The following is a 22,993-nucleotide window of genomic DNA, read 5'->3' on the forward strand; positions in this document are numbered from 1 at the left end:
GATTTTGAAGACATTAACAAATAAATCTCTGTCATTTAGCAAATATAAATCAGTTTTGGTTAATTCTAGGTGACCTAAAACAAGATAAGTTTGGTCTGATTTCACTTTAGACAGTGAGGAAAAAAAAAAGTATGTGTAACTTTTTATGTGGCGTATGTACACTTTTGACTTCAAGTGTCAACATATCTATATTATATAATTGAATTTACATCGAATTAAAACGCTTAAAATGAGACCTGAGTTATACAACAACACATTAAAACCGTAGCGCAAAAGGACCTGGACTTTGTCACTTTGTCGCGTCATGAAATTGAGAAAAAAGTTCTTGTACATTGAAGCTGCATGTTTGGTTGAATGATGCAATTTAATTGGCAATTTAACATTGTACTATTTGATATAATAGGGTATATTACTGTGCCGTAGCCTCAGGTTAAAGGCTGTAAATCGGTGGAGGTGGAGGAAGACCCTTTCTAACCCCCAATTCTCTGGGTTTCTTTTCCTACAGTGGCCAATGGCTGTTCTATATTATTTTTAATCCATTTAAGAGGTGGCAGTTCACATGCAAGATGGAGCAAATGTTTTACAACACTGGTGTTATATAACTTTACAGTAGGGGGCGTCAAAGAGGAAAACTGTAGCAGGAAGTTTTGATTTAATAAACTAACATGTTTTGAATTGAACAACTAAAGTCTGAAAGTGGTTCGAGAAAATTGTTTTCAGACGTTGGTTTGCAGGTTATTACTAAAAATGTTTAGGGTGTAGGATCTTACTCCTTCTGCCTACAATCAGGGGGAAAAAAGGCTTTACATACGTACATGCCTTTAAGCATTAAAAAGCTTTAAAATATCTGAAAATGTGCTGGATGAGAAAGTGCTGAACAGATTAACTAACTGAACAAATGACACTTCAGTAAGTTCACCAGTACTCAAAGTGGAAATGACATGACAATACGAAGCCAAAAATAATTGAAAACCAAAAGAAAATTAAAAACAGATAAATATGTCATAAAAAACATGTCAGTCAGTCTCAAGGCTTTAACCCACAACCATAAGCCTTACCGGAGTTCATTTGTAACAGAACCAAGCAGCAGAACAATGGCTATCAAATCATTTACAATCTTCTTCAGATTGCTCTTGATTTTGAAAGTACACTTCGTTCAAGTGACGGTGAACATCCCTGGCTCTCATTCAGCTGGAACTGGAAAACCTCCCACACCCAGCCTCAAGTCTGAGGAAGCGACAGAAAGTCTCAGATGCTCAGGGAACCAACACAGCGATGGATGACGTTGCTTTGACCTCGTGAAGAACACAGGTATGTATACACATTTGCAATGAAGCAGCGGCTTCAACCTTATATATACATGTTGTAAATACAAAGTTAGGCCACGCCGTCCTGAATCCGGCCTGGCCTCTGTCATATTGTATATTCTTTTTGTAATATAGACAGTTTTCTGTGAAAACATCTTCACTGAATTCACAGCGGGTTGATTTTTACTTCACTTGTTGTGCCTGTTGCGCCAAAATAACTGTGTTTATGCTGCTTTTTTAAAATTATTTTATATTAAAGTATACATGACACAAGTGACAGTATCTCCTAACTTTGAGATGGTATTTAGTGTGAGGATACACTGTAGCTTAGAACAAACTGAGCAGAAACTAACACCTATTAGGTCCTCATTGTCTGCTGCTGTCTGGTATAGTTTATCAGCCGTTCATCAAGTTATAAACATATAATTTTACAATCCTTTTGTATTTTCATCATTTTCTTGTGGTTCATAATTTTCATTTATGATTTGATAGCTCTTGCCATACTTAGTTTTGTTTATTATTGTCAGTAAGGTGTTACCATATTATTTTTTTTTCCCCATCGTGTTTAGTTTCTTAGTTCAATTTTGCGTTCTATTCGTTAAACGTTGGGGTTTGTTGTTCATTTTAAGTAAATCAGCTGCTCCACATCTCCTCTAATTAGCTCATTTTGTTCATTTGTCCTGTCCCACCCAGGCCTCAGTATTTAACCTCCATGTTTTTGATTGTTCCTCGTTACTCTGCCTGTCACCAGCTGCGTTTCCACTGACCATAAAATTGTGCAGATTGTGGATAAGTTCAGGTCAACTGGATTAGAGACTCTACCAGATCTCTGTAAAACATTCATATAAATTCCAGTCAGAGAAGACATTTCTTGGTAAAATTAAAAGATTTAAACCTAAATCTGTCAGGGGAATCAATAATTCTGGGCTTCTTCACCATCTGACATTAAAAGAGGCTGATATTTTCCTGCTTTAAGTCATTAAAGTGAACAAGATTTTTTTTATTGCTAAATGCCAGACTAATGTAAGAGCAATTATTTTTTTAGAAAAAAAATCTTGCTTTATGTCAAATTACTATACCTTTAAACAGTTAGCACTCTACATCACAACTTGGTACGCTTCAGTCATGAAAATTTTCAAATCATCTGGTTCATCTTAGGAAACAGTTTCCAGATGTTTGAATAATCTGGATTTTGTCTGTTGAAGCGATTTTTGATGTTGATATATGCATATATGCTTTTACAACAACTGAATGCAACATAGTTACTTGATTGTGCTATAAAATGATTCTGTCTTGAAGACACATATTACCTTTTCTTTAAAGACAAAGCAGGAAATATTTGTAATGTAGTGAAAGCAAATCCCTGAACTCAGTTCTACATTAAATTTATGGGGGAGTGAAAATGTGTTTTCTTTTGATGTTATCGATTTTGCCTCAAGTTTCTTGGTGCAGCATTTCAGGAAACTGGAAGAAAAATAGTGAGCATTTCAAGCAATTAATACAGTCTGATGTCAATTTCTATAGTTTGAAGCTATAAATAAAAACAGCCTCCCGAAGAGCGGGACCACGAGTGGAAAAACCTTGAAATCTTTATTTCCTGCCCTTTGTAGTTGTACCTTTCGCTCTCCAAAGCCCTTTGAAAGCAGCTCTTAGGAGAGAAAACACAGGCTTTGTGGCCCTCTCAGGGGCCACTGGAGAGCCGCGTCTCAGTGTGACAGAGGACACGCGTCACCCAGCTCTCTCCAGCTGGTCCCTCCGTCCACCGAGAGCGCGGCAAAGGCACGCTGCTGGGGCTGCACAGCCTCACGACGGGGACTTAAAACACAACGAGAGCTCCTTTGGCAGCCTTTTTAACAAACAAGCTCGTTGAGCAGACCAAACACACACACACACACACACACGCACACATGCAGATGTATCGCTCCAACATCCAAGGCAAAATATGCAACTCTTTGATGTTAAGAGCTGCCGCATTCGTTGTTGTGAAGCTGTACATGTGTACTCTGCAGTGAGAGGATATGAAGACCTTTCATCACTGTGGCTCAATAAAAACTGAGACGTTTGTATCTCAGGAGAGACTGAACACCGGGAGGTCATGGGGAGTTTCCAAGGTAGCGGCTTTGCACCAAACACTGTTATAATATTTTAAAATGGAAAGTTGACTTAATCATGCGCTACAGAAGTTTTCATACATTAGTGTGTTTGCATGGGATTTTGTGTGAAACACCAACACAAGACAGGGCATAAGTGTGAAGTGGAGGGCGAAGAATGGATGGTTTAGAATATAATTAAAAACACATGAAATCCAGAAATATTTGTAACCAGTGGCTGTCATTCAAGCCAAATTACTGTATTAATGCACATACCCTGCTTGATTTAAATCTCATTTACAGCTCAGTTTGTGCTTTCTCCCATTGACTGGGATTCATCTGGTAGAATCTCCTCTGGGCCAATCAGCAAACAGAAGAAATTGTGAACGATGATGTCAATTTTCCGTTTTAGAATCGTGTCCTGTAACTTAAGCCCAGACCTTCTGTATAAAGTGAAACAGAACCAATGGCCAGGGGTCACCTTGAGCCTTGACTCTGACACCCCTAACTAAAATCCACTACAACTCCTCATCCCATATCACTCAGATGGACACAATTTGTAATTTTTTTTTTTTATTGAGAGCTTCTTAGTGACATTTTTAAATCTAATGTAAAATGATGGGTAAACCATGAAGTTTTTGTCTTTTATTTTATTGGACTTAATTTTTTATTTTTTGCCCCTATATGCAGGTGGCAAGCAGGACCACTAACACTCAGCAGTATTTACTTAGAGACCTGAGTGCATCTATTCATTACTGTGAAAGACAACTTTTTTGAAGATAGAGTGATAGAAGATACATTCTAACAAGAATTCAAAAATCAAGTATTAGGAAACCACAGGCTTTTCCTTTTGTGTTTTTGATCTACAATGATTTACAGATAATGTTATGCAAAACATTTACTGCAATGTTTTGTTCATTGAAATATAGCATTTTCAATTGTATTGTTAAACAGGAAAACATAATAATAAAAAAAATAACACCACTATTTTTTTTTGTAGTTTCAGTTGGAAAAACAAAAGGAAATATGGCGTGTTTCCTTTGTATATCCTTTCTTCTAGTTTCTGTTTTCATTAGAATGCCCTCTCGAGAAAAATCTTCCAGAGATTCTTATTTCATATTTAACAATGAAAGGAAAGGACTGAAAACTTAATACTACAATCTTTCCATAATAAATGTAGGAAACCTACATCTTTCTTAAAGGGTTAAAAAAAAAAGACTGTCCTCCAACAGCAGCCAATGACTGACAACAGGCTTGCTAGTTTTTCTCATCTGCATGCCAACGCAAACCTAAATGTCATCTCACCTCGCCGTTTTGTCGGAACGCAGCTTCGATCGACACCACGCTCCGCTTGTTTGATCATTTTTGTCGCTGTTAACTGCCGCGTTTCACACTCCTCTGGAACAGAGAGGCCTGCGTGTTAACTACACACACAGTAACCAAAGAAACGAGGCGAGAAGTAAACACAAACAACACTCTCTGCGTGAACAGACGACATAGGAGGAGAGAAAAGTCACATATTGTTAGATGGGAGTAAGAAACCTGCACCAAGTTAGATTTTCTTGTGCGTGAATGAATATATTGAGCACCTAGCAGGAAATTAGCCCAGCCTGATCTCAAATAAAAGCTTTTTTTAGTTTTTTTGTCTCAGTCAGACTTCCACATAGCCACAATTAATGCCTGACTAAATGGAGGCTCCAAGCAGGAAATGTCAAGTTTCCAGCCAGGAGTGTATTGGAGTACTGGAACCCCCGCGCTTTGGACTAAAAGCTAAAATTAACTGAGACGCCACCACGGAGCTGAAAACCAGCCGTAGCAGCTGGAGCAAAGCTGAAGAACATGACGTTGTTCGTTCCCCGTTTACTGAGCTGAGAAATCTGCCAAACAAATCCCAAGAAAGGACATCAAATATTTGATCTACTTACCCACATACGCTTCTAACATTACTCAAGTGTGTTTTAAATGAATAAGGCTGGTAGTGAAGTGCTCAACAGACACTTAAAGATTCATGCATCTACTCTGCGGAGCAGCACTAGGGCTCTGCTCGATGCCTCACATGGAGTTGATGAGGATTCATGTCAAACAATCTGTTCTTTTTAAATGCTGTAGATTTAAACACTCCAATGACGAGAACACTTTCACTTAATTAGAATCTAATAAAAGGTGTTGCAGTTAAAAATAGCAAGTTTAACCAGTTATACAATGTTTAGCACAAGAGTTATATTAGTCTTTAATTTTTTTTTAGACTAAACATTATAATTTGTGTTTTTAACATTGTATTTTATCAGCTATAATTTGTGTTCAGATGAAGCTTGCTTACCAAATTAAATGTACCTTTTGAAAATAACCTTAACTGAGATTATGGACTATTACAATCTGTCTTACTATACATATTTCTATGGTCAAAATATTTTTTATTGTTTTGATATAATATTCTGAGATTAAATGTATTGTTTTTCACAAGTTGTATGTGGAAAATCGTATTAATGCCACTAATCTGTGTTTATTTAATCTAGATCATTTTTCACTTAATTTGGTTACTAAAGTAAATGCAAATTTTTATGGTATTCTAATTTACTTAATGATTATATATATAGTAAGACAGATTGTAATAGTCCATAATCTCAGTTAAGGTTAAGCACATAGATAGTAAATAAAAGTTGCCTGAGAATGGAGCCTTGAGGAACCTCGCATGTAATCTTACAGACTTCTAACTGCCAAGTATTGCAAAGTAGAATAGTAATAAAGATTCATCATGACAAGAACATGAATATTTCACCTAAACCTTATTAGTCACTAGAAGACTTTATTCATAATGTGAAACTACAAATAAAGTATCACATTATGAATAAAGTGTCATAAGAATAAACACAGCAACCTTTTTGTTACACAAGAAACATTTTATAATCAAAAGATTCAAACGAGACGGCCACATTCGAACTCAGCCAAGTGCTGCTTATTTGCCGAATTGAGATGTTTCAGATGAAAACAGATGTTTGCCTGGTCAGAGTTTGACATGAAATGACAGGAAATGGGTCTGAGCAGATCGCTTTGGCCCAGAAGCCTGCCGCCTGAATGCTTATAAGGGTGTATAAAAACCAAACTATGCATTGTAAACACACACCGCTACCCATGTTCAGGAGACAAACACAGGGTCAAAGCAATCTCGACTTCCATTTTTGCTGCAACGCCATATGTGCTCCTAAAGCGGAAAAAGCAATAGAAACGGAGCACGGTGGGTCATGGCGTGTTCATGAATTAACATATTGATAGTGTCAGTGGATGCCAGATGGATTACGGAGGGGGGGGGCGGAAAGAGAGAAGAAAATAAGTTGAGTCAAAGAAATTGGAAAAAAGGAGGATAGTGATTGAAACAAACGAGATTTTCTGCTTAGTTAGTAGGAGCAGGAGAGAGAGAGAGAGAGAGAGAGAGAGAGAAAAGAAAAGGAGGTGGGCTGAACATCGGCCATCAAATACGGAAAATCAAAGCACCAGACCAGTCCAGATTTAAAAGTAACGTAAAGAAACAAGGAATAGAAAAAAGAACCTGGAGTAACATTTCCTTCCAAAGTATCTTTTCTCATTTTGCAACAGGATCCTCAACCTGGAGGTGAGTTTATTTTATTTTCTTCCTCACATTAATCTCAATGACTGCGGCATGCTGAGTGGGTTATATACAAATCCACTGTGGGAAATCCAAACAAACGCTTCTCCTGGAGCCTTTACTGCATGGAACACAAATTCTTAAAAGAGATCGATTTGACAGCATTCAATAACAAGGGTTTTGTTGTTTATTTTTTTAAATGAAACTGAACTTTTATTTTATGTGAATCCTAACAACATTATTGGACCTTTACAGCTAAAAATGACATGAAGTTGTTGAACATATTCTATTTTCCTTTAAATTAATCACCTGGTTGAAGTGGCTTTTATCTAAATGTTACTGCTTTAGATAAATACACAATTACAGGAGGTCAGGAAGCAACAATTTGCTCTTATTGAAGTGGTGATTAGTATTAGGGTTAGTTAAAAGCAAATTAGAGCAACGTATAATTTTTACAGATATAATATTAGCATGGCACAAGATAGCAGAATTATTGAATTTGACATGATTTAAATAAATCATGTATTAATCTTAGATATCCAAAGTTTTAGAAAGTCAAGGATTAGTTAAGTAAAATGATTAAACGGTGACTATTTTTTTCTCTCGCCTGGATTCAGGTAAAATAGAAGCAGGTTATGTGGCGATGTCAGGATCACAAGAATGATTTGGTTTTAAATGTTTTAATTGAAAATTTAGATTTAAAGCACAGTATGTCATATTTGATATTTTTACAATGTTTAAAAGGCCAATTTTTGCATCCAGAGGGTTTAGCAGCCAGTCCCTGTGGGAATATCCGGTTCTACTGGTTAAAAATAGAGATGATCTACAAGCAAGTCGCAAAAGCAGCTGATATGGACGATGTTGCAAATATTTTGAGCAAAAAAGGAATTTCTACCATCCAGCATGTTCAGATCAGCATACCAATTAGGATATAAGTATTTTATCTATGAGCTATTTTTTTAATTTTTTATTAAGAAGTCAGTTACAATAAAGAAAAACACATATCCAGTTCATATATCATTCAGCACTGTGTTCGGCTGATAACGATACGGAAATGAAAATCAGATAAGCAGCTTTCTAATCGGAGAAACAGGGAGAGGCGCCGAATGTGACGGGATTCTCAAACATCGACTGTCGATCCCTGAGCGAGTTTCAGCTTTTCCAGTCGTTCAAAACAGAAAAGATCTACTGAGCTTCCAGACGGAGGATGAAAACCGACTTACTTCATCAGCTTCTCTACGTACAGAGCAGAGGACCAGGACTTACAGATGATTGTCATTCATGATGTACAATAAAAAAAACACATTAAAAACTAAGAACACAACAAGATAATAAATATAAATAAATACAATAAAAAGATGATTGTACTTATAAAGTAACACTATGTAAATACTGCTATACGTTTAGTGAATAAATGGACAACACTACTTTTAATTGTGTTTGTAATAAGTCTGCCACGTAAAATTTAAATGGAGTCTTTTGCTAAAGCAAACAGTTGCTCCTATGGAAACATTAAACCGACAGAGCCTTGTAATAAATTCAGGTGCAGTAATCCATTAAAGGGAAAAGGTTTCTCACTATCACGAGTTACAAAGCTCGTTAAAATGAGAATGTTTCTGGTTAGAATTACAAAACTCATAAAAACGACGGGACTACATATACAGCAGTGCAGCGACGACGCCACGGAGAGAGAGAGGAGGGGAGCCTATCCGCTTTTCTTTCCCCTTACGCTGTTCAGCTCTCACTCTTTCAGTGGCTCTGCTCAGTGGAACTGTGTTTTGATTAGCATGGCAGTTTTGTGGCCAATCATGTGTGAGAGAATGGGATCATACCATTATGTGAAAACAGAGAGAGGGGCATACATGACAGTCAGGTGAGTCCATCCCCTCAGTCAGTAGACAGAGAGGAGGATAGTGCGTAAAACCCATAAATAGGGTTTTAAGCACCTGATAGGTGCCAATCCATCATTATCATTTGCCATTATCATGGCAAATGATAACAAGTTTGTTATAATGTTATTTTCTGTCTGCTGAGCCTGTTGTGCCATGTGGACGTCATGTGGACATATAGTAAACAGTAAATATTGTAACTGGACTTTGTGGTCTACCATTCATTGAAAATTGTAAGTATTGAATTGTGGAAAGTTTTAATCTTTTACCTAAATTTGTTGTTGTAATGATGTTATTAACCCCCCAATTGCAAAATTGTGATTTTTTTCGACAAAGATTTGTGTGTATTTGTAATGGAAACGCAGCTAGTGTCTCCTGGAGACAAGCCAATGGAGACAATGTACTTTGCATTGAATGAATTTAATCTATAAAATTTTGATGATTGACAGTCAAAAATGTCTTCTTTCTCTTTTCTCCCTTCAGACTTAATAAGTGAAAGACCCACCTGCAGCTGCCAAGATGTCAGAGCTGAACTGCTCTCTCGCTGCTCTTGTCAGGACCGCTGCCACGGTCTTCAATGACATGGGCTGCCCGGAGATTGCTGTGATGTGTGGGATGAACATCTCTTGGGTCTTGGCCAGTGCGACTGAACAAGATGTGAGGGAAATGTGTTTGAGTGAGGAGGAGTACCTAACTCTGCAACTGGGGCCAGCTAAGTCTCCCAGGTTTCTTCCTGTGTGTATCACCTACCTGGTCATTTTCATGGTGGGTGTTCTGGGAAACTCCTTGACCTGCACTGTGATTTTGCGCTACAAGGTGATGCAGACCCCCACCAACTACTACCTGCTCAGCCTGGCCGTCTCGGACCTGCTGGTGCTGCTGCTTGGCATGCCGCTGGAGCTCTATGAGATGCAACAGAACTACCCCTTCCTGCTCGGGGAGGGGGGATGCTACTTCAAAATCTTTCTGTTTGAGACGGTCTGCTTCGCCTCCATCCTCAACGTTACGGCCCTCAGTGTGGAACGTTATGTGGCGGTGGTGCACCCCCTCAAGGTCAAGTACCTGGCAACACGAGCTCACGTCAAGAGGGTCATCTTAGTGCTGTGGGGGCTGTCCATGCTGTGTGCTGTGCCGAACGCCAGCTTGCATGGGATAGTGGTGCTTCCTCCACGGTTTGGACGAGAGTTTCCCCGATCTGCCATTTGTAGTACGTACTGAATGTCAAACCCATTCGTTCATCATTAACACCCTATTGGCTCTGTGAAGGCGCCATGATGGATGTGATAAGTGAGGGACAGTAGTATTGAAGAGAGCCACTGTGATTGTTTTTCCAAGTTGTTTTGCTTTCTACATGTTCAAGCTAGCTTATCTATGGCAGTAGCACACCTAGTATTTACAAAAGTTGGAAATAGTTAGCTTAGCACACCTGCTCTGAATGTATTTTTTGATTTGATCAAATTGCCGACCTTGCCTGACTTAACATTACATAATTTATACCACTATGTCATTAAGAGCGTTTCTCCTTAAAAGTGTACAAAAATCTAGATGCTTACCTTTTTTTTTTATCCATGATATAGGCTACATGATGGTGTGACATTTTCTCCATGGTTACTAATGATTAGATGAGTACCTTAGCCATAATGCAAAATTTGATTACATGCTAACCTTACATACTTATGAAGTATATGTACGTTAATCTTCTGACTTTGTAAAAGATGTTTCCTGCAAATCCACCAAAACACCAGAAACTGCCAGTTCATACAATTGATGGCTGCTTTCCATCACCGTCTTCTTGACTCATCAAAAGGTTTCCACAAAAAGACGAGTTTGCATTGCATCATAGTCTGTTTGTGCAGCGCTCTATGACCATTTTTACAGTAAAATCAACCTCAACAGACCAGCCGAATGTTTGTTGGCAAGGTTTACAGGAGCACATAGGTTGTTTTGACGTCCATCCTTGCGGAGTGGGCCGCTTTCTGAAGAGCGCAATGTCATGTGGAAAGGGTTGATAGTTTGAGGCACAACTAAAAGGCAGTAGCATTCTTCATGCTATTTGTTGAGTTTTAAAATCTGATATTTCTGCTTCTGAATAAAGTTTTAATCCTATGATGCCTCCATGCGTGATCTTGTGATCTTAGCTAATCTCCTCTTTCTCACCGTTGCCTCTCTGTCTCTAGATCTGGTCAAGCCTGCCTGGATGTACAACATGATCATCCTGATCTCCACCTTGGTCTTCTTTGCGCTCCCTTTGCTGATCATCAGCATACTTTACCTGCTCATTGGCCTGCAGCTGCACAGGGAGAAGGTCAGGAACACGGTGGCAGCTAATGGTGACAGCCTTGGACCCGACTCCTTGTCCAGATCCCACAGGCAGAGGCTGAGCAAGCGCAACCTGCAAGTCACCAAGATGCTCTGTATGTGGTTTTTTTGTTTGTTTGTATGTTTTTCACTAAGTTACTTAGCAAATGAAAAAAATGTGACATTTTAAGTGATGATTGCTGTTTAGTTTTACAGAGCCCCCTAGTGGACATGAGGAAATTGTTTTTCTTTTGCCTTAGTTGCAAAATTATCGGATTCCCACGCAATAGGTTTTGTGTTCCCTCACAACAATGTAGTCAGATGATTTGGCATCTTGAGTTATGAAAGTCTTCCTGCTACAATATAAGGTTTTTGTAGTTTTTTTTTTCATGCATGTTAAAATCTCATTTCAAGTTTTTTTTTAATTTTTTTTATCTTTTTCTTTATGATACCAAATGCACCATAAACTTATGTGCTACATTCAAAAGCAAAACAGGTCAGTCATGGGCTTTCCATCCCTCTCAATAAACAGAAACTTTGAGTGAGAAGGAAAGAAAAACAAAAATACATCCGAACTACATGGACTATACTGAGTCATTTCTGTGGGGTAACAGTTTGTATTGTGTCTTTTTGTGTTGGTTATTAAATGTCTCCACCGCACAAACAAACATGAACAAGCGGTTAATAGATCGACTTTCAGCCAGTTTATGCACCAAAGAGTCAAAGAATGTAGAAACAATGTTTTCACTGAGGCCGCTTGAAGGTATTTGCACTTTTAAATCAACATCCGTCATCGCTATGACTGCATACAAAATAAATCAGGGAGTATTTGCTAATTTATTGCGAGGGAGTGCAACAGTTTTGCGAGGCAACACAAAAGAAAACGTCTCTTGGCCAATGTTGTCCTAATTTACCCGCTCGGTGTCCTCCAGGCGTGCTGGTTGTGGTCTTCAGCCTCTGCTGGGCTCCCTTCCACGTGGACCGCCTGATGTGGAGCTACATCGACCCGTCGTCCGCTCGGCACCTGATGATCTTCGAGGGCGTCCACATCGTCTCCGGCGTCTGCTTCTACCTGAGCTCTGCCGTCAACCCCATCCTCTACAACCTGATGTCGACGCGGTTCAGGGAGCGGTTCGGCCACATCACGTGCCACGCCAGAGGCTGCCCGGCGCGTTCGCACTTCAAGAAGAGCCAGCGCGGCACCTCGAGCGAGGAAGCGCACAGCAGCAAGAAATGGACTTAGCGGAAAGTTGTCAGACATAAATTGGCAAAAGAAGTAACTGAAAAAAAAAAAAAAAAAAAGCAACGGGGTGTAATAGGAGTCACAGCGTTCGTGTATATGGTAATTTAATGAGCACCGAACTCCTCTGGAGGATTCTGGGCTGACCACCGATGTCATGATGGCTCCAAATGGGGGAAAATCTGTTCATTGCACCACCAGAGCTTTAAAAAAGAAATTCTATTATAAGCATCAAAGCTGTAACCTATAGGCAGAAAACCTGAAGACTCTCTACACTGCTACATGCTTACAATTCTATATTTATTGCTCATCATTGTGATGCAAAAACACCCAGAAGTCCGCTCGATTTGATTTTGTTCAATCAAATTTTATTTGTATAGCACATTTCAGCAGCAATTATGCTTTACAAAATAAAAAAAACCAGCATGTGACATTGAATAAACAGTAAGAAAGAGATTTTAAAAACATTAAAACCTGCACACCTTTTAGGATATATAATTAACACTTATTTTATGTCATAGGAGCAAAAAAAATGGAGCTTCATTTTCCAAAGTCATGTTTTAATTCATCTACAAGTGTTACTGTTTCAAACTAAATATGTAATTGGCGAGTTAAATATTAAACCCCAAGCTAAATATTTAACTCCAAACAAAAAAATTATCTAGCAAGCTAAATATTTTTGCTGAATATTTAGTTAGTGAGTGAAATATTTAAATATAGCTTCAGGGCTAAATATTTTTGCTCCAACATAAAAATTTATAAATGAATGAATAGTTAACTTAGTGAAAATATGAGTTTGAAAAATTAAAAGTATTTTTTTCTCTCTTTTGACAGGCAGGCAAAATAATTGGCACCCAAATATTTGGTATTGATTTTTGACTTAAAAATTAACTTTACAAACGGCACCAAAAGAAGTGAGAGTCTATTAACGTCCGACATCTTGACTTTGTTGTTTTATTCACTGCCTTGTGAACATTCTCCATTTCAAAGCGGCTTTTCTTCTCACGCACTGGTTGGTTTGTTGCTTTGGATGCATGCTGGGATTCACCTGGACAGTGGAAAATAAAACCCGGCGTTTTGGCCAAAATACGGGAACTATTCAGAGATCCTTCCGCCTTGACATAAACCTCGGTTCCATCTGAACTAAAGTAATCGTGCTGCCACCTTCACGTGTTCTTGGTGATGTTTTTGTGCCAACTTTATCTTTTGAAATTATCACCCAAATGTTTGGCTGTGGATCATAAAAACATTCTCCAGTAAGATTTGGGGTGAATTTTGTCTTTGAGCTCTACTGGACTACAGCTCCTTCAGTGTTACCACTTTCAACCTCTTCTTTTTTTTCTTCAATTTTTGGATCTGCACATCTATTTTTTTTTTTTTTTTTTTTTACAAAAAAATCAAACCACATTAAACCACAGGACTATTGAGAAAACATGTTGCTGTCAATATTTAGATTATCAGTAAAATTACACCTAATCAGGAAAATAATTCACTTTAAACCGAGTTCTTTTAGGTGTGCAGCTGTTTTGTGTCGTCCACACAACATATGATGTGAACCTTATAAGTGTCACCATTCACACCCTCTTGCTGAAAATGAAACTGTATAAATAAAATATGACAAATAAAGTCAGATAAGTGAAGTAAGAGAAGTGAATTCATTTGTTAATGTGCCTGTCGTTTTTAAGAGCCACTCATCGAATTGCAAAACTCACCGTAATGTTACTATCAATATGGCTGACACCACAGACCTGCTTCAACACAGTATTGGATTGTTTTTTGTTTTTTTTTAGTCACATATCCTCACTTTGCCTGCCCATATTTTTGGCCAGTGGAGTGGACTTTCAGTTCTCGAAACCACACAAAAAATACTCCTAAAAGCGCACGTGGGTCAGTGCAACACCGCAGGACTGCGAACAGGGGAGAAAAGCTGACAGGGTCCAAAGGACCCCGTCTCTTAACCTTTGTAGGATCTTAACATTCTATTTACTCCCCTTATCCTACATGTCAGAAACGACCCGCCCTAACAAAAACCCCAAAATAAAGCAGCTTCTTTGAATTTGTAATCCAAAATCTATTTTGCATGATGAAACAATCTGTTATTTTCCATTCAATTCAATTTAATTCATTTTTTATCATGTATTTTTTTTTGTTACACAATACAAAAAGACGATTACACTTTTTGTAATCAAACCAAAAGTCAACAGTTTTATTTTACACACAGTTAAGGTTTATTATTGTAATTACATAAATGTGAAGTTTGTACTTCTGAATTAACTATACTAAAAGGAAAAAGGTCAACAATTTGTAACGTTTTTTGTCAGAAGTTCATTCTTTTATATTTTTGAGGAAGTGAATTATAAAACCACTTCCCTCATAACACAACATGTGCTTGATTTGGTGAACAATTTTTCTTCTTATGTCGATCAACATCATAAGACGTTAAACATTTTATGTTCAACACCTATAGAAGCATTTTATTACCTTTATGTTGCATAAAATGTTGAAGATGTTCAGTATAGGAATACATTGTCCCTAATTTGGAAATTGTTTTCCACCAGTGCTGTTGGTTTTATGCTCCATTAATCCTTATTATTTGGTGTAACTCGGAAGTCGGTGCGCTCACTGAGCTTCAGAATGGCACACAAACGTCTCTTGTAAACGTCCCAGTTCAAGTTGCTGGCCACCCTGTTTGAGTAATGAGATCTGCCAGGAGCTCCTCTGCCGTGATGTCTCCTGAAAGAAGCAGATGACGAACTGCGAAGAGGAAAAGCAGATCCTCTGGATGGAAAAAAGAATGAGGAAAATTGGTCATACAGTATGGAAAGGATGAAAATGAAATGCATAGATGATGTCAGATGAGAGCATAGACAAAGATTATCCAGCTACTGAGTGGTGACAAATGGTTTCGTAATGATGCAGCATTATGGGTGTGCCACAGCAACGCTAATGAAGACCAATCTCTCCCCAGTTTCCATCCCCGTAACGAGGCTAGAACACACTGCTCACATATATCGGCTCTGCAAATTGACCTATTTAAAACACCGTGTCTCTGTATCACCCAAGTAATGGCATTCACTCAAGCAGACAGCGCCATTTACAGCAAGTATCAGGGGGGAGTATGTGTGTGTGAGCAGAATGGTGCCATGAAAATTAAAGAAGCCAGGCCAAATGAAATGTGTAATCTGCTTCATTTCACTTCCGCAGGAGGATGTGGGAACGTCTTCGAGCTGAAAGCCGTAAAAGTCCAGAGCTGGAAACAATAAAAAAAATAAATAAATAAAAAAATTTAAAAAAAACCTTGATGTGAAACATCAACCCAGCGAAACGTAAGCAGCGGGTCGGAGGATGTGCAGATTATCTCGGTCGTAACGGTTGCTGGATTTCATTCGTCACAAGCGGAAGAGCGATTCAGAGTCATCATAATGACGTACTCTGATGAGTATTTCAGCTTGGATTTAGAAACTTCAAGAAAACTTGCTGAAATGGTCAAATTACAGACCAAATGTATGAAAGCAGCTGTAGAGCTGGGTATGGAAAGGCTGGTGTGTTCATTTCACACCAGAGTAATCATTTTGGAGGCGATGATGCAAAACCACCCTGAAGACATGACGGATACGGGAGATTAGATCCTTTCGCCAGTAGGACGAAATGATTTGCTTTATGGTAGATCTGAGGATAGAGATTGAACAAGCAGTTAGCTGTTCATTTAACCATTCAAACTGCTGTTAATTCTCTGCATTTTATTTGGGTTTAATTAATATTTTTGAGTTGAAATGTAATGTTGACATTTAAGACACTTAAGGCACTTCACAGAACTTTTTAAAGTAAGTATTGTTAAGTTTTCTAAGAAAGTCATAAAGTTATTATAGGTAATATTTCCCATGCCGGCTTTTATCAGCATGACATTGTTGGAAAAGTAAATCAGTGATGGAAGCTAGTCAGATGTGCTCTGCGTCTGCTACAAACACAACCCTGAGTTGTCCATCTGAACAAAACTGCACAAAAATTTAAAGATGAACTCTTGTGAAAATAAGAATCAGCCGTATTTTTTCCTTTATGTTTTCATGTCCCTGGACATAGAAATATTACAATATAATGTCTGGTTTCAAGGACGGTGTTTCCAACCTGACACCTCACAGAGCATCTCTTCCCCGTGACTCCCCCACTCTGATCCTTCAGACTAGCCATAGCAGAAATTAGCAAATAACGTTGCGGAACTGCACATCAGCTGAGCTCATTATATGAGCTACTTCTCAGTGAAACACTGGTAAAAACGTTGTAAAAGGGTCAATCGATGTTGTGATGACTTCCTGAAGGCGAAGTTTCAAAAAGAGCAGGAGTTTCTCAAGCAGAGGCCCAAGTTCAAGATATTAAAATTACGAAGTCAAATTTCTTTAAGACATATTTGACATGTACATAATTTTTACAACAACTAAAGCTAACAGTTATTTGTGCCATTAAGTGATTCTACTCTACTGGACAACATAATACTGCCTCTTTCAGAGCAAAAGCTTAAAAAGTATATTTCTTCAGGAGACCAGATATTAAAAATGAGACAAATTATAAGAGTCATGTCCAAATATTAATTGAACATTTACTTCAGCAGTGCCAACAGGGTACCAGAAGGATTAAAGCATCACCTTTAATCCCTCAACTCTAGACAGAGGTTCTATAAAACTATAGATTCCCCAGCTTCAATGAGTTTAATATTTAAAAAATATCTATAGACAATATGCAGTTTTTTCCTCTGAAACAAGGGGAACATGAGGGGATTCATATTTTAATTAGGAAACTGGTTTGAGTTGCAGCGCCTCCTTTAGAGACGGTTTTTATCCTCTGCTAAGAGTGCAGATAATTAGGCTGGACTGGAGAGGGTGTTGTTTTCTTTAATTACATGTGAGCTGAATGAAAGCTCACTCCCTAATTGGACTCAAACAGGATTCCTTATATAGACACACAGTTTCATATCAGTTTGTGTTTGATGAAGGAGGTTTTTTTTCGCCCATTAATCGCTGCTGCCGGTTTTTTATGTTCGTAAAAAAAAAAAAAAATTATTAAAAATCAATGCTGTTGGTTGGGACTGACATTTGGAAAACACAAAGGCAACAAGGTGCATATATGCTACTTATATCCCTGTTCTTCTCTGCTCTAAATATAAACCTCTTGTTCAGAGACAGAAAGAGGTCACAGGAAGCTGAAGAAGCAACAGATCGGATCGCTCTTTGCCAGCCAGTGGACAGAACGTCAACAACTGAGGACTGAGTGTGTGACCAACTAAACCTCTGTGTGGACAACACCATCCCCACCAGAACCGAGAGACGTTTCCCTAATAATAAACCCTGGATCACTTTTAAACAAGAAAAAAGAAAAGCCTTTAAGGAACAAGACAGGGAGTTTTTGAGGAGAACGGGAGGAAGCTGGAGAATAAACTGCAGAGGAACAATATCAGAGAAGAAGAAAACAGACTACAGGCAATCTTTCCTACCCACAGCCATCATCATCTACTGTAACTGAATAATTTTTAATTAATAGGAGTTACCACAGTGTCTAATTTCCCTTTGGGATCAAAACAGTATTTTTCAATTTGCATTTAAGTACTAGAAGAATTAACTTGGTTGGGAATAAACTCTCAACTAAGAATCTGTGATGTTGCAGTTCTTGATTAATTACAGTAAGAACAGAGAAATTAACACATAAACACAAACTTCTCTCTGTAGTTGATCTGTTTATGGCAAACAGAATCACACAGGCCAAGAAATATAGATTAAAAAAAGAGACACAGGAGAGCTGTAACAGTGACTCCAAAGGCATGAGCATCAAAACAATGCAGAAACAGGTTTCTAAAACATATAAAATTAATATGTATATAAAAAAAACATCCTGCAAAACAGTTTGTATCAGCTGGTGGCGTTTAAAAGAAAATAAAGGAAATAAAGGCCCAACATAACATATTGGATGTCTTCAGAGACAAGAATAAACATCCACAGCATAAAAAGACATTAAAAAACGCTCCCTGAGGGAAAATGTAAGAGATGGAGCTTATCAAACATTTCCTCTACATTCTTTCAAGCGCACCGTGCTTCAGGCCTTTTTGGGACAGTACTTCCTCTCAAACTGAGCTACGTTGAATTTCCGGAGGCAGCCTTTGTAGTTCATGTAGCGGATCTTCCCGAAGACTGGCCTCTCCGCCCAGCCCTGGTCGTGGATGCCGCAGATGGACCACATGCAACCTGCGGAGGAAGAGAGAGTGAGAACACGAGAAACAAGAAGTCTCGACCTGTAACGACGCTCCTGCTTTTTCTCACCGACGAAGCCGTTGGGGTCCTGACCGTCCAGCTCGTAGCGGTCGTTCAGGTACAGCGCGGTGGAGAGCGCCTCCTCTGGCGAGCGGGTCCACTCCAGAATTTTCTTGGCCCAGTACATCCTCAAGAAGCCGTGCATCTTCCCCTCCGCTACCATCTGGTACTGATGGGGAAACAAGTTTAGTTCAAATAAAAGATAAAAAAGAAATGCTAAAAATCACATATTCCCCTTCACAATTATACACTACTTTTTCTGTCTGCTTCTTCTATGCTGTTTGGAAACTCTTAGTTGAATAAATTTCAACATCTGTGTTGAAGTTTTAGTATCGACTGTTAAAAATTCTGAAAGTAGTTAGGCCAGTGTTTCTCAACCCTGGTCCTCACCGCCCCCCTGTCCTGCATGCTTTAGGTATTTCCCTTCTGCCACACACCTGAATTGTACCTCTGGGTGATTAACAGGCTTCTGCAGTACTTGATGGTCATGCAATCATTTGAATCAGCTGTTCTGGAACAGAGGCACATCTAAAACATGCAGAGCAGGGGGGCTGAGGACCAGGGCTGAGAAACACTGAGCTAGACGTTTATATTCATGCTCTTATTTTGAAGTGTTTATGTAGCAGTTCCATTTCCTCTCCTCATGCTCTCTCTCTTTATTTCAACATACAGACCAAAATAAGACACAGACAGTAGGTAAACATTAAATACAATGTTTATCTTGTATTTAATGTTAATGAATGTACATATTCTATGTACAATAATTTTGACATAATGTAAATAAAATATGTACATTATGTCAAAACTAAATTGGTCCTCCAGGGTTGTAGTCTTTCAAGGGCAGATGTAATAGCTTTAGCATTAGCTTCTACTAAATACCATGTTAATTAGTATAGTAATATAGCAATAGCTCCTGTTAAATACTGTACTGGTGTTGTGCTTTAGCAAAAGCTTCTGCTGCCAACCGTGATGGTGTTGGGTTTTTGCTTTAGTAGAACTAATGTTTGTGATTAACGCTTTAGGGTTAATACAACAAATTACAAAAATGATTCTGGATGCCTCTTATATATTTAATGTGGATTTTATCATACCTGAGCTCCGTTCCACAGCTTGTCGTGTGTTTGTGCTTTCTCCAGCTGCTCCTGGGTGTAAATGAACTCCCTCTTGTCTTTGGCATGGTCCTTCAGGGTCTTCTGGGCCCACTCATAAGCACCTAGAGGCCACAGCCACAATCCAAGATCATAACAGAAAACTTGAGTTCATTTTTACTAAATTCATTCGGAGAAATATCTGCCGCACCACTTCTAACAAGACCCCCCCTGCCCCCATCCTACTGACCTTCCACTTTGTCGTATTTCTCGTTGTAGAAGCAGAAGTTGTCGGTCAGCTCCCGGCGCACCACCAGCTCCTCGATGAAGGCGGCCACAGACTCGCTGGCGTTTTTCCCGCAGCGCCGGACCTGCAGCGCCACACGCTGGGCTGAAAGCTGGCCTGATCAGAGGAGGGGCACAGAAACGTATGTAGCCGGAGTCGGGTGAAACGAGGAGAAGGACATCAGACTTTGGTGAGGCTTTGGTGAGATCGGTGAAGATCTAACGGAAACATCTCTTGCCTACCGAAGCGGATCCACGGGGAGAGCTGGCTGAGGGCGGCCATGTTGGGGTCGTTGCGCTGGGTGGCGAACAGCTTCAGGCGGACATCGATGAAGGACTCCAGCATGGCCATGCCGGCTTCTGAGCCGGGCTTGGCCCACTGAGGCTCCCCTACTGTCCTGTCAACGTCCAGGGAGGCCAGGGTCTGGTCCCAGTCTACAGGCTGAGGCAGAGCAAACCGGTCAAGTCAAAGCAGCTTTGGGCGTTCTACTCCTAATTGAACTGACTGAACAGATAATATTTGTTTTTACATGTTTGTAGCTTGTGAAGCTGCTGGTGTGTTTAATTGTGCAGATATCAAATTAATTTGTAATTCAGTAAATTTATGTCTTTTTGGTTAAATATAAGAACTGTGTTTTAAGTCAGTTAAGCTGTTTTTCTGTATCGGATAGGAATCGACCGATACTGAACCTCAGATACTGGAAGTGAAAAATCTATCTGCTGGTATTTCCACAGCGTTTCCATACTTTTAAGCAGTATTTTGCTATTTTATATGCACAAATATTAAGAATATATTTCATAAATTTATGTGAACTTACTTTGGCTGTTCTCGTGGCAGCGTGTTGGTGTTTCTCTACAGGAGGAAAATCAGTGAGGAACTCAGGCAGAAGGTTGGTGATTTTTCCTCTGATGGTTCTGGCAGAGTACTCCAGCTTGGGTGAAGCTACCCAGCAGGGAACAATATTATGGGCATCAACCTGTCAAAAAAGGGCAGAAATAACAGGAGACAGTGGAAAAAATACAAATGTAGCTAATTTTATACCGTAGTTCAACACAAAGTAAAGAATAATTGCAACGTGGTATGAAAGGAATACATAGTCATTTTTGTTTCCAATGAAAACATAAAAATCTGATGTGCATGCGTGGCCACAAATCACACAGGGACACAGCAGACGATGGAAGACGTTGCTCTGGACCATATGGCTGAAAAACGCATCACAATATAAGTGTTTCATATCAGTCGATATTGATAATTGTTGATTAGTTGGGGGTTTTTTTGCTTCGAAATACTGCCGAACTGCTGCCGTGACCTTTCCTGTTTTATCCAAACAAGTTACTCAACAGGTTGTTGCTAGGTAACCAAAGAGCGAGCCAATTAATTTATGCCTCCAACCTAGCTTAGCTGGCTGAGAGAGGTTGAGCGGCAAAAGCCTTTACTGTGCCTACATCCCCCAGAATGCAGTGCGGTTCTGGATGGGAATTCTGTGAAATTATTCAACGTTCTATAAGATTTTTATGTCCTGGAATAAAATAAAACAATTAACCGCTTTCCTTCCACTGAACAGTTACACACTTTGTGTTGCTCTATATTATTAAAATCACAGTAAAAGCATTAACGTTTGTAGCTTCGACACGTCAAAGTTGTGTGAGTTGCTGTGAGTTATTTTCTGTGTGCTCAGCTCTTCCAACCTGTATGAGGGGGATGTCCTTGGAAAGCTTCTTTTTGACGTCGTTCAGCCACTGCTGAGGCTCTCTGAGCGGGGAGAAGTCGGTCACCACGGCGCCCAAAGCACGATCCGACACGAAGCCGGGCAGCACTTCTCCCGGAGCCCCGCGCAGCAGGTGGAACTGGATGTTCAGCTGCTTGCAGTCCTGTTGGGATGCAGACAGGAGAGCCAGGCTGAAACTCACCGTTCCTCAACAACCTGCCATATGCAGCTTTTGATTAAAACGCCAAACAACTGACTCTTCCAAAGGTGTGTTCACTGGCAACAGGTTTAACTCAGTTACATAAACTGCTGTGGTTAGTAGGACGGAGGAAGTGTGAAAGCAGCCGTCTGTTTCCTGGTTCAGATCACAGTCCAAACATTTTCAGTGGGGTTAAAGTTGGGCTCGTTAATGTCAGCCTGTTTTAGAGTGGGCTGGAAAAGTGTTTGCCTCTTCCTGGTTTGTTTGTTTTTTTGCATGCACTTCAGTGTTTTAGAATATCACTGAAATTTAAATATATCACATACTTATTTATATAAACAGAATAAGAAATTGTAGAGTAAGGGACAAATTTACTATGTAAAAAAGCAATACTGCACTGTAATTACTATTATTAGACATTAGTTTTCTTGTCTACTGTTTTTGCCAAACAGGGAAGTGATATTTTCAAATGATATACCATTATAAACAAGAGCTTAATTTATTGGTTTTGGATGCAACCAAGTTAAAATACTGTCATGCTGTAATTGATTTTTTAAAATCTCATCTTAAAAATATGCAGTGCATTCAAAAAAATGTTGCCACTGCATCAAAAATGGTTTTGATTATTTTTCTTAGCATCAAATCAAGTTTGAACGTTTAATATTGTGACAATCACACTTTGTGTTTAAGCAGATAGCTGCAAATTTCAGGACCAGGAGCTCCTTTCCTAATACAAGGATGATGCTGATACACCACCGCAAATTATCTTTACTGACTATAAGGCTGAATATTACAGAGGGTGTACGAATATCTTTGAGCATGCATAAATGAACTCTATGGATAAATATGCAATGTTTACTGCTGCCTTTACAAGTCGAAAAAAAGTTAGAATTTCTCATTCTGGGCCGATTTAGTGAAAATGAAATGAAATTCGTCCTGCTAAAATATTTGGTTAATTTGAACTATTTTTTCTTGTTTTAAGCATCTT

At 39.0% G+C, this 22,993-nt stretch overlaps 2 protein-coding genes across 2 annotated transcripts in view; one reads left to right on the top strand and one right to left on the bottom strand.

Annotated features, from left to right (window-relative positions):
* Positions 1 to 6,888: 6,888 nt before the first annotated feature.
* Positions 6,889 to 13,089, top strand: LOC103140072 (neuromedin-U receptor 1-like). The gene is made up of 4 exons (XM_007555019.2): positions 6,889 to 7,007; positions 9,374 to 10,097; positions 11,068 to 11,304; positions 12,121 to 13,089. Exons 2-4 carry the CDS (start codon positions 9,410 to 9,412, stop codon positions 12,429 to 12,431), a joined length of 1,236 nt encoding a protein of 411 aa, XP_007555081.2. The 5' UTR covers positions 6,889 to 7,007; positions 9,374 to 9,409; the 3' UTR covers positions 12,432 to 13,089.
* Positions 13,090 to 18,068: 4,979 nt separating this feature from the next.
* Positions 18,069 to 22,993, bottom strand: part of LOC103140073 (deoxyribodipyrimidine photo-lyase-like) — a 12,259-nt gene continuing 7,334 nt past the window's right edge. The window contains exons 5-11 of the mRNA XM_007555020.2: positions 21,787 to 22,013; positions 20,916 to 21,074; positions 20,341 to 20,539; positions 20,063 to 20,215; positions 19,816 to 19,937; positions 18,734 to 18,893; positions 18,069 to 18,658 (exon numbers count right to left, since the gene is read on the bottom strand). Of these exons, the coding sequence (XP_007555082.1) occupies positions 18,510 to 18,658; positions 18,734 to 18,893; positions 19,816 to 19,937; positions 20,063 to 20,215; positions 20,341 to 20,539; positions 20,916 to 21,074; positions 21,787 to 22,013 (1,169 nt within the window). The 3' untranslated portion in view covers positions 18,069 to 18,509. The remainder of the gene's footprint in view (positions 18,659 to 18,733; positions 18,894 to 19,815; positions 19,938 to 20,062; positions 20,216 to 20,340; positions 20,540 to 20,915; positions 21,075 to 21,786; positions 22,014 to 22,993) is intronic.

This window comes from Poecilia formosa, unplaced genomic scaffold (genome assembly GCF_000485575.1).
Source record: "Poecilia formosa unplaced genomic scaffold, Poecilia_formosa-5.1.2 Scaffold67, whole genome shotgun sequence".
NCBI lineage: Eukaryota > Metazoa > Chordata > Actinopteri > Cyprinodontiformes > Poeciliidae > Poecilia > Poecilia formosa.

Excerpts from the sequence above, each read along its gene's own strand:
- LOC103140072 (XM_007555019.2), top strand. The coding sequence starts at position 9,410 with ATGTCAGAGCTGAACTGCTCTCTCGCTGCTCTTGTCAGGACCGCTGCC. Across the intron at positions 10,098-11,067 it reads TCCCCGATCTGCCATTTGTA|ATCTGGTCAAGCCTGCCTGG; the intron begins GTACGTACTGAA and ends CTCTGTCTCTAG. Across the intron at positions 11,305-12,120 it reads GCAAGTCACCAAGATGCTCT|GCGTGCTGGTTGTGGTCTTC; the intron begins GTATGTGGTTTT and ends GGTGTCCTCCAG.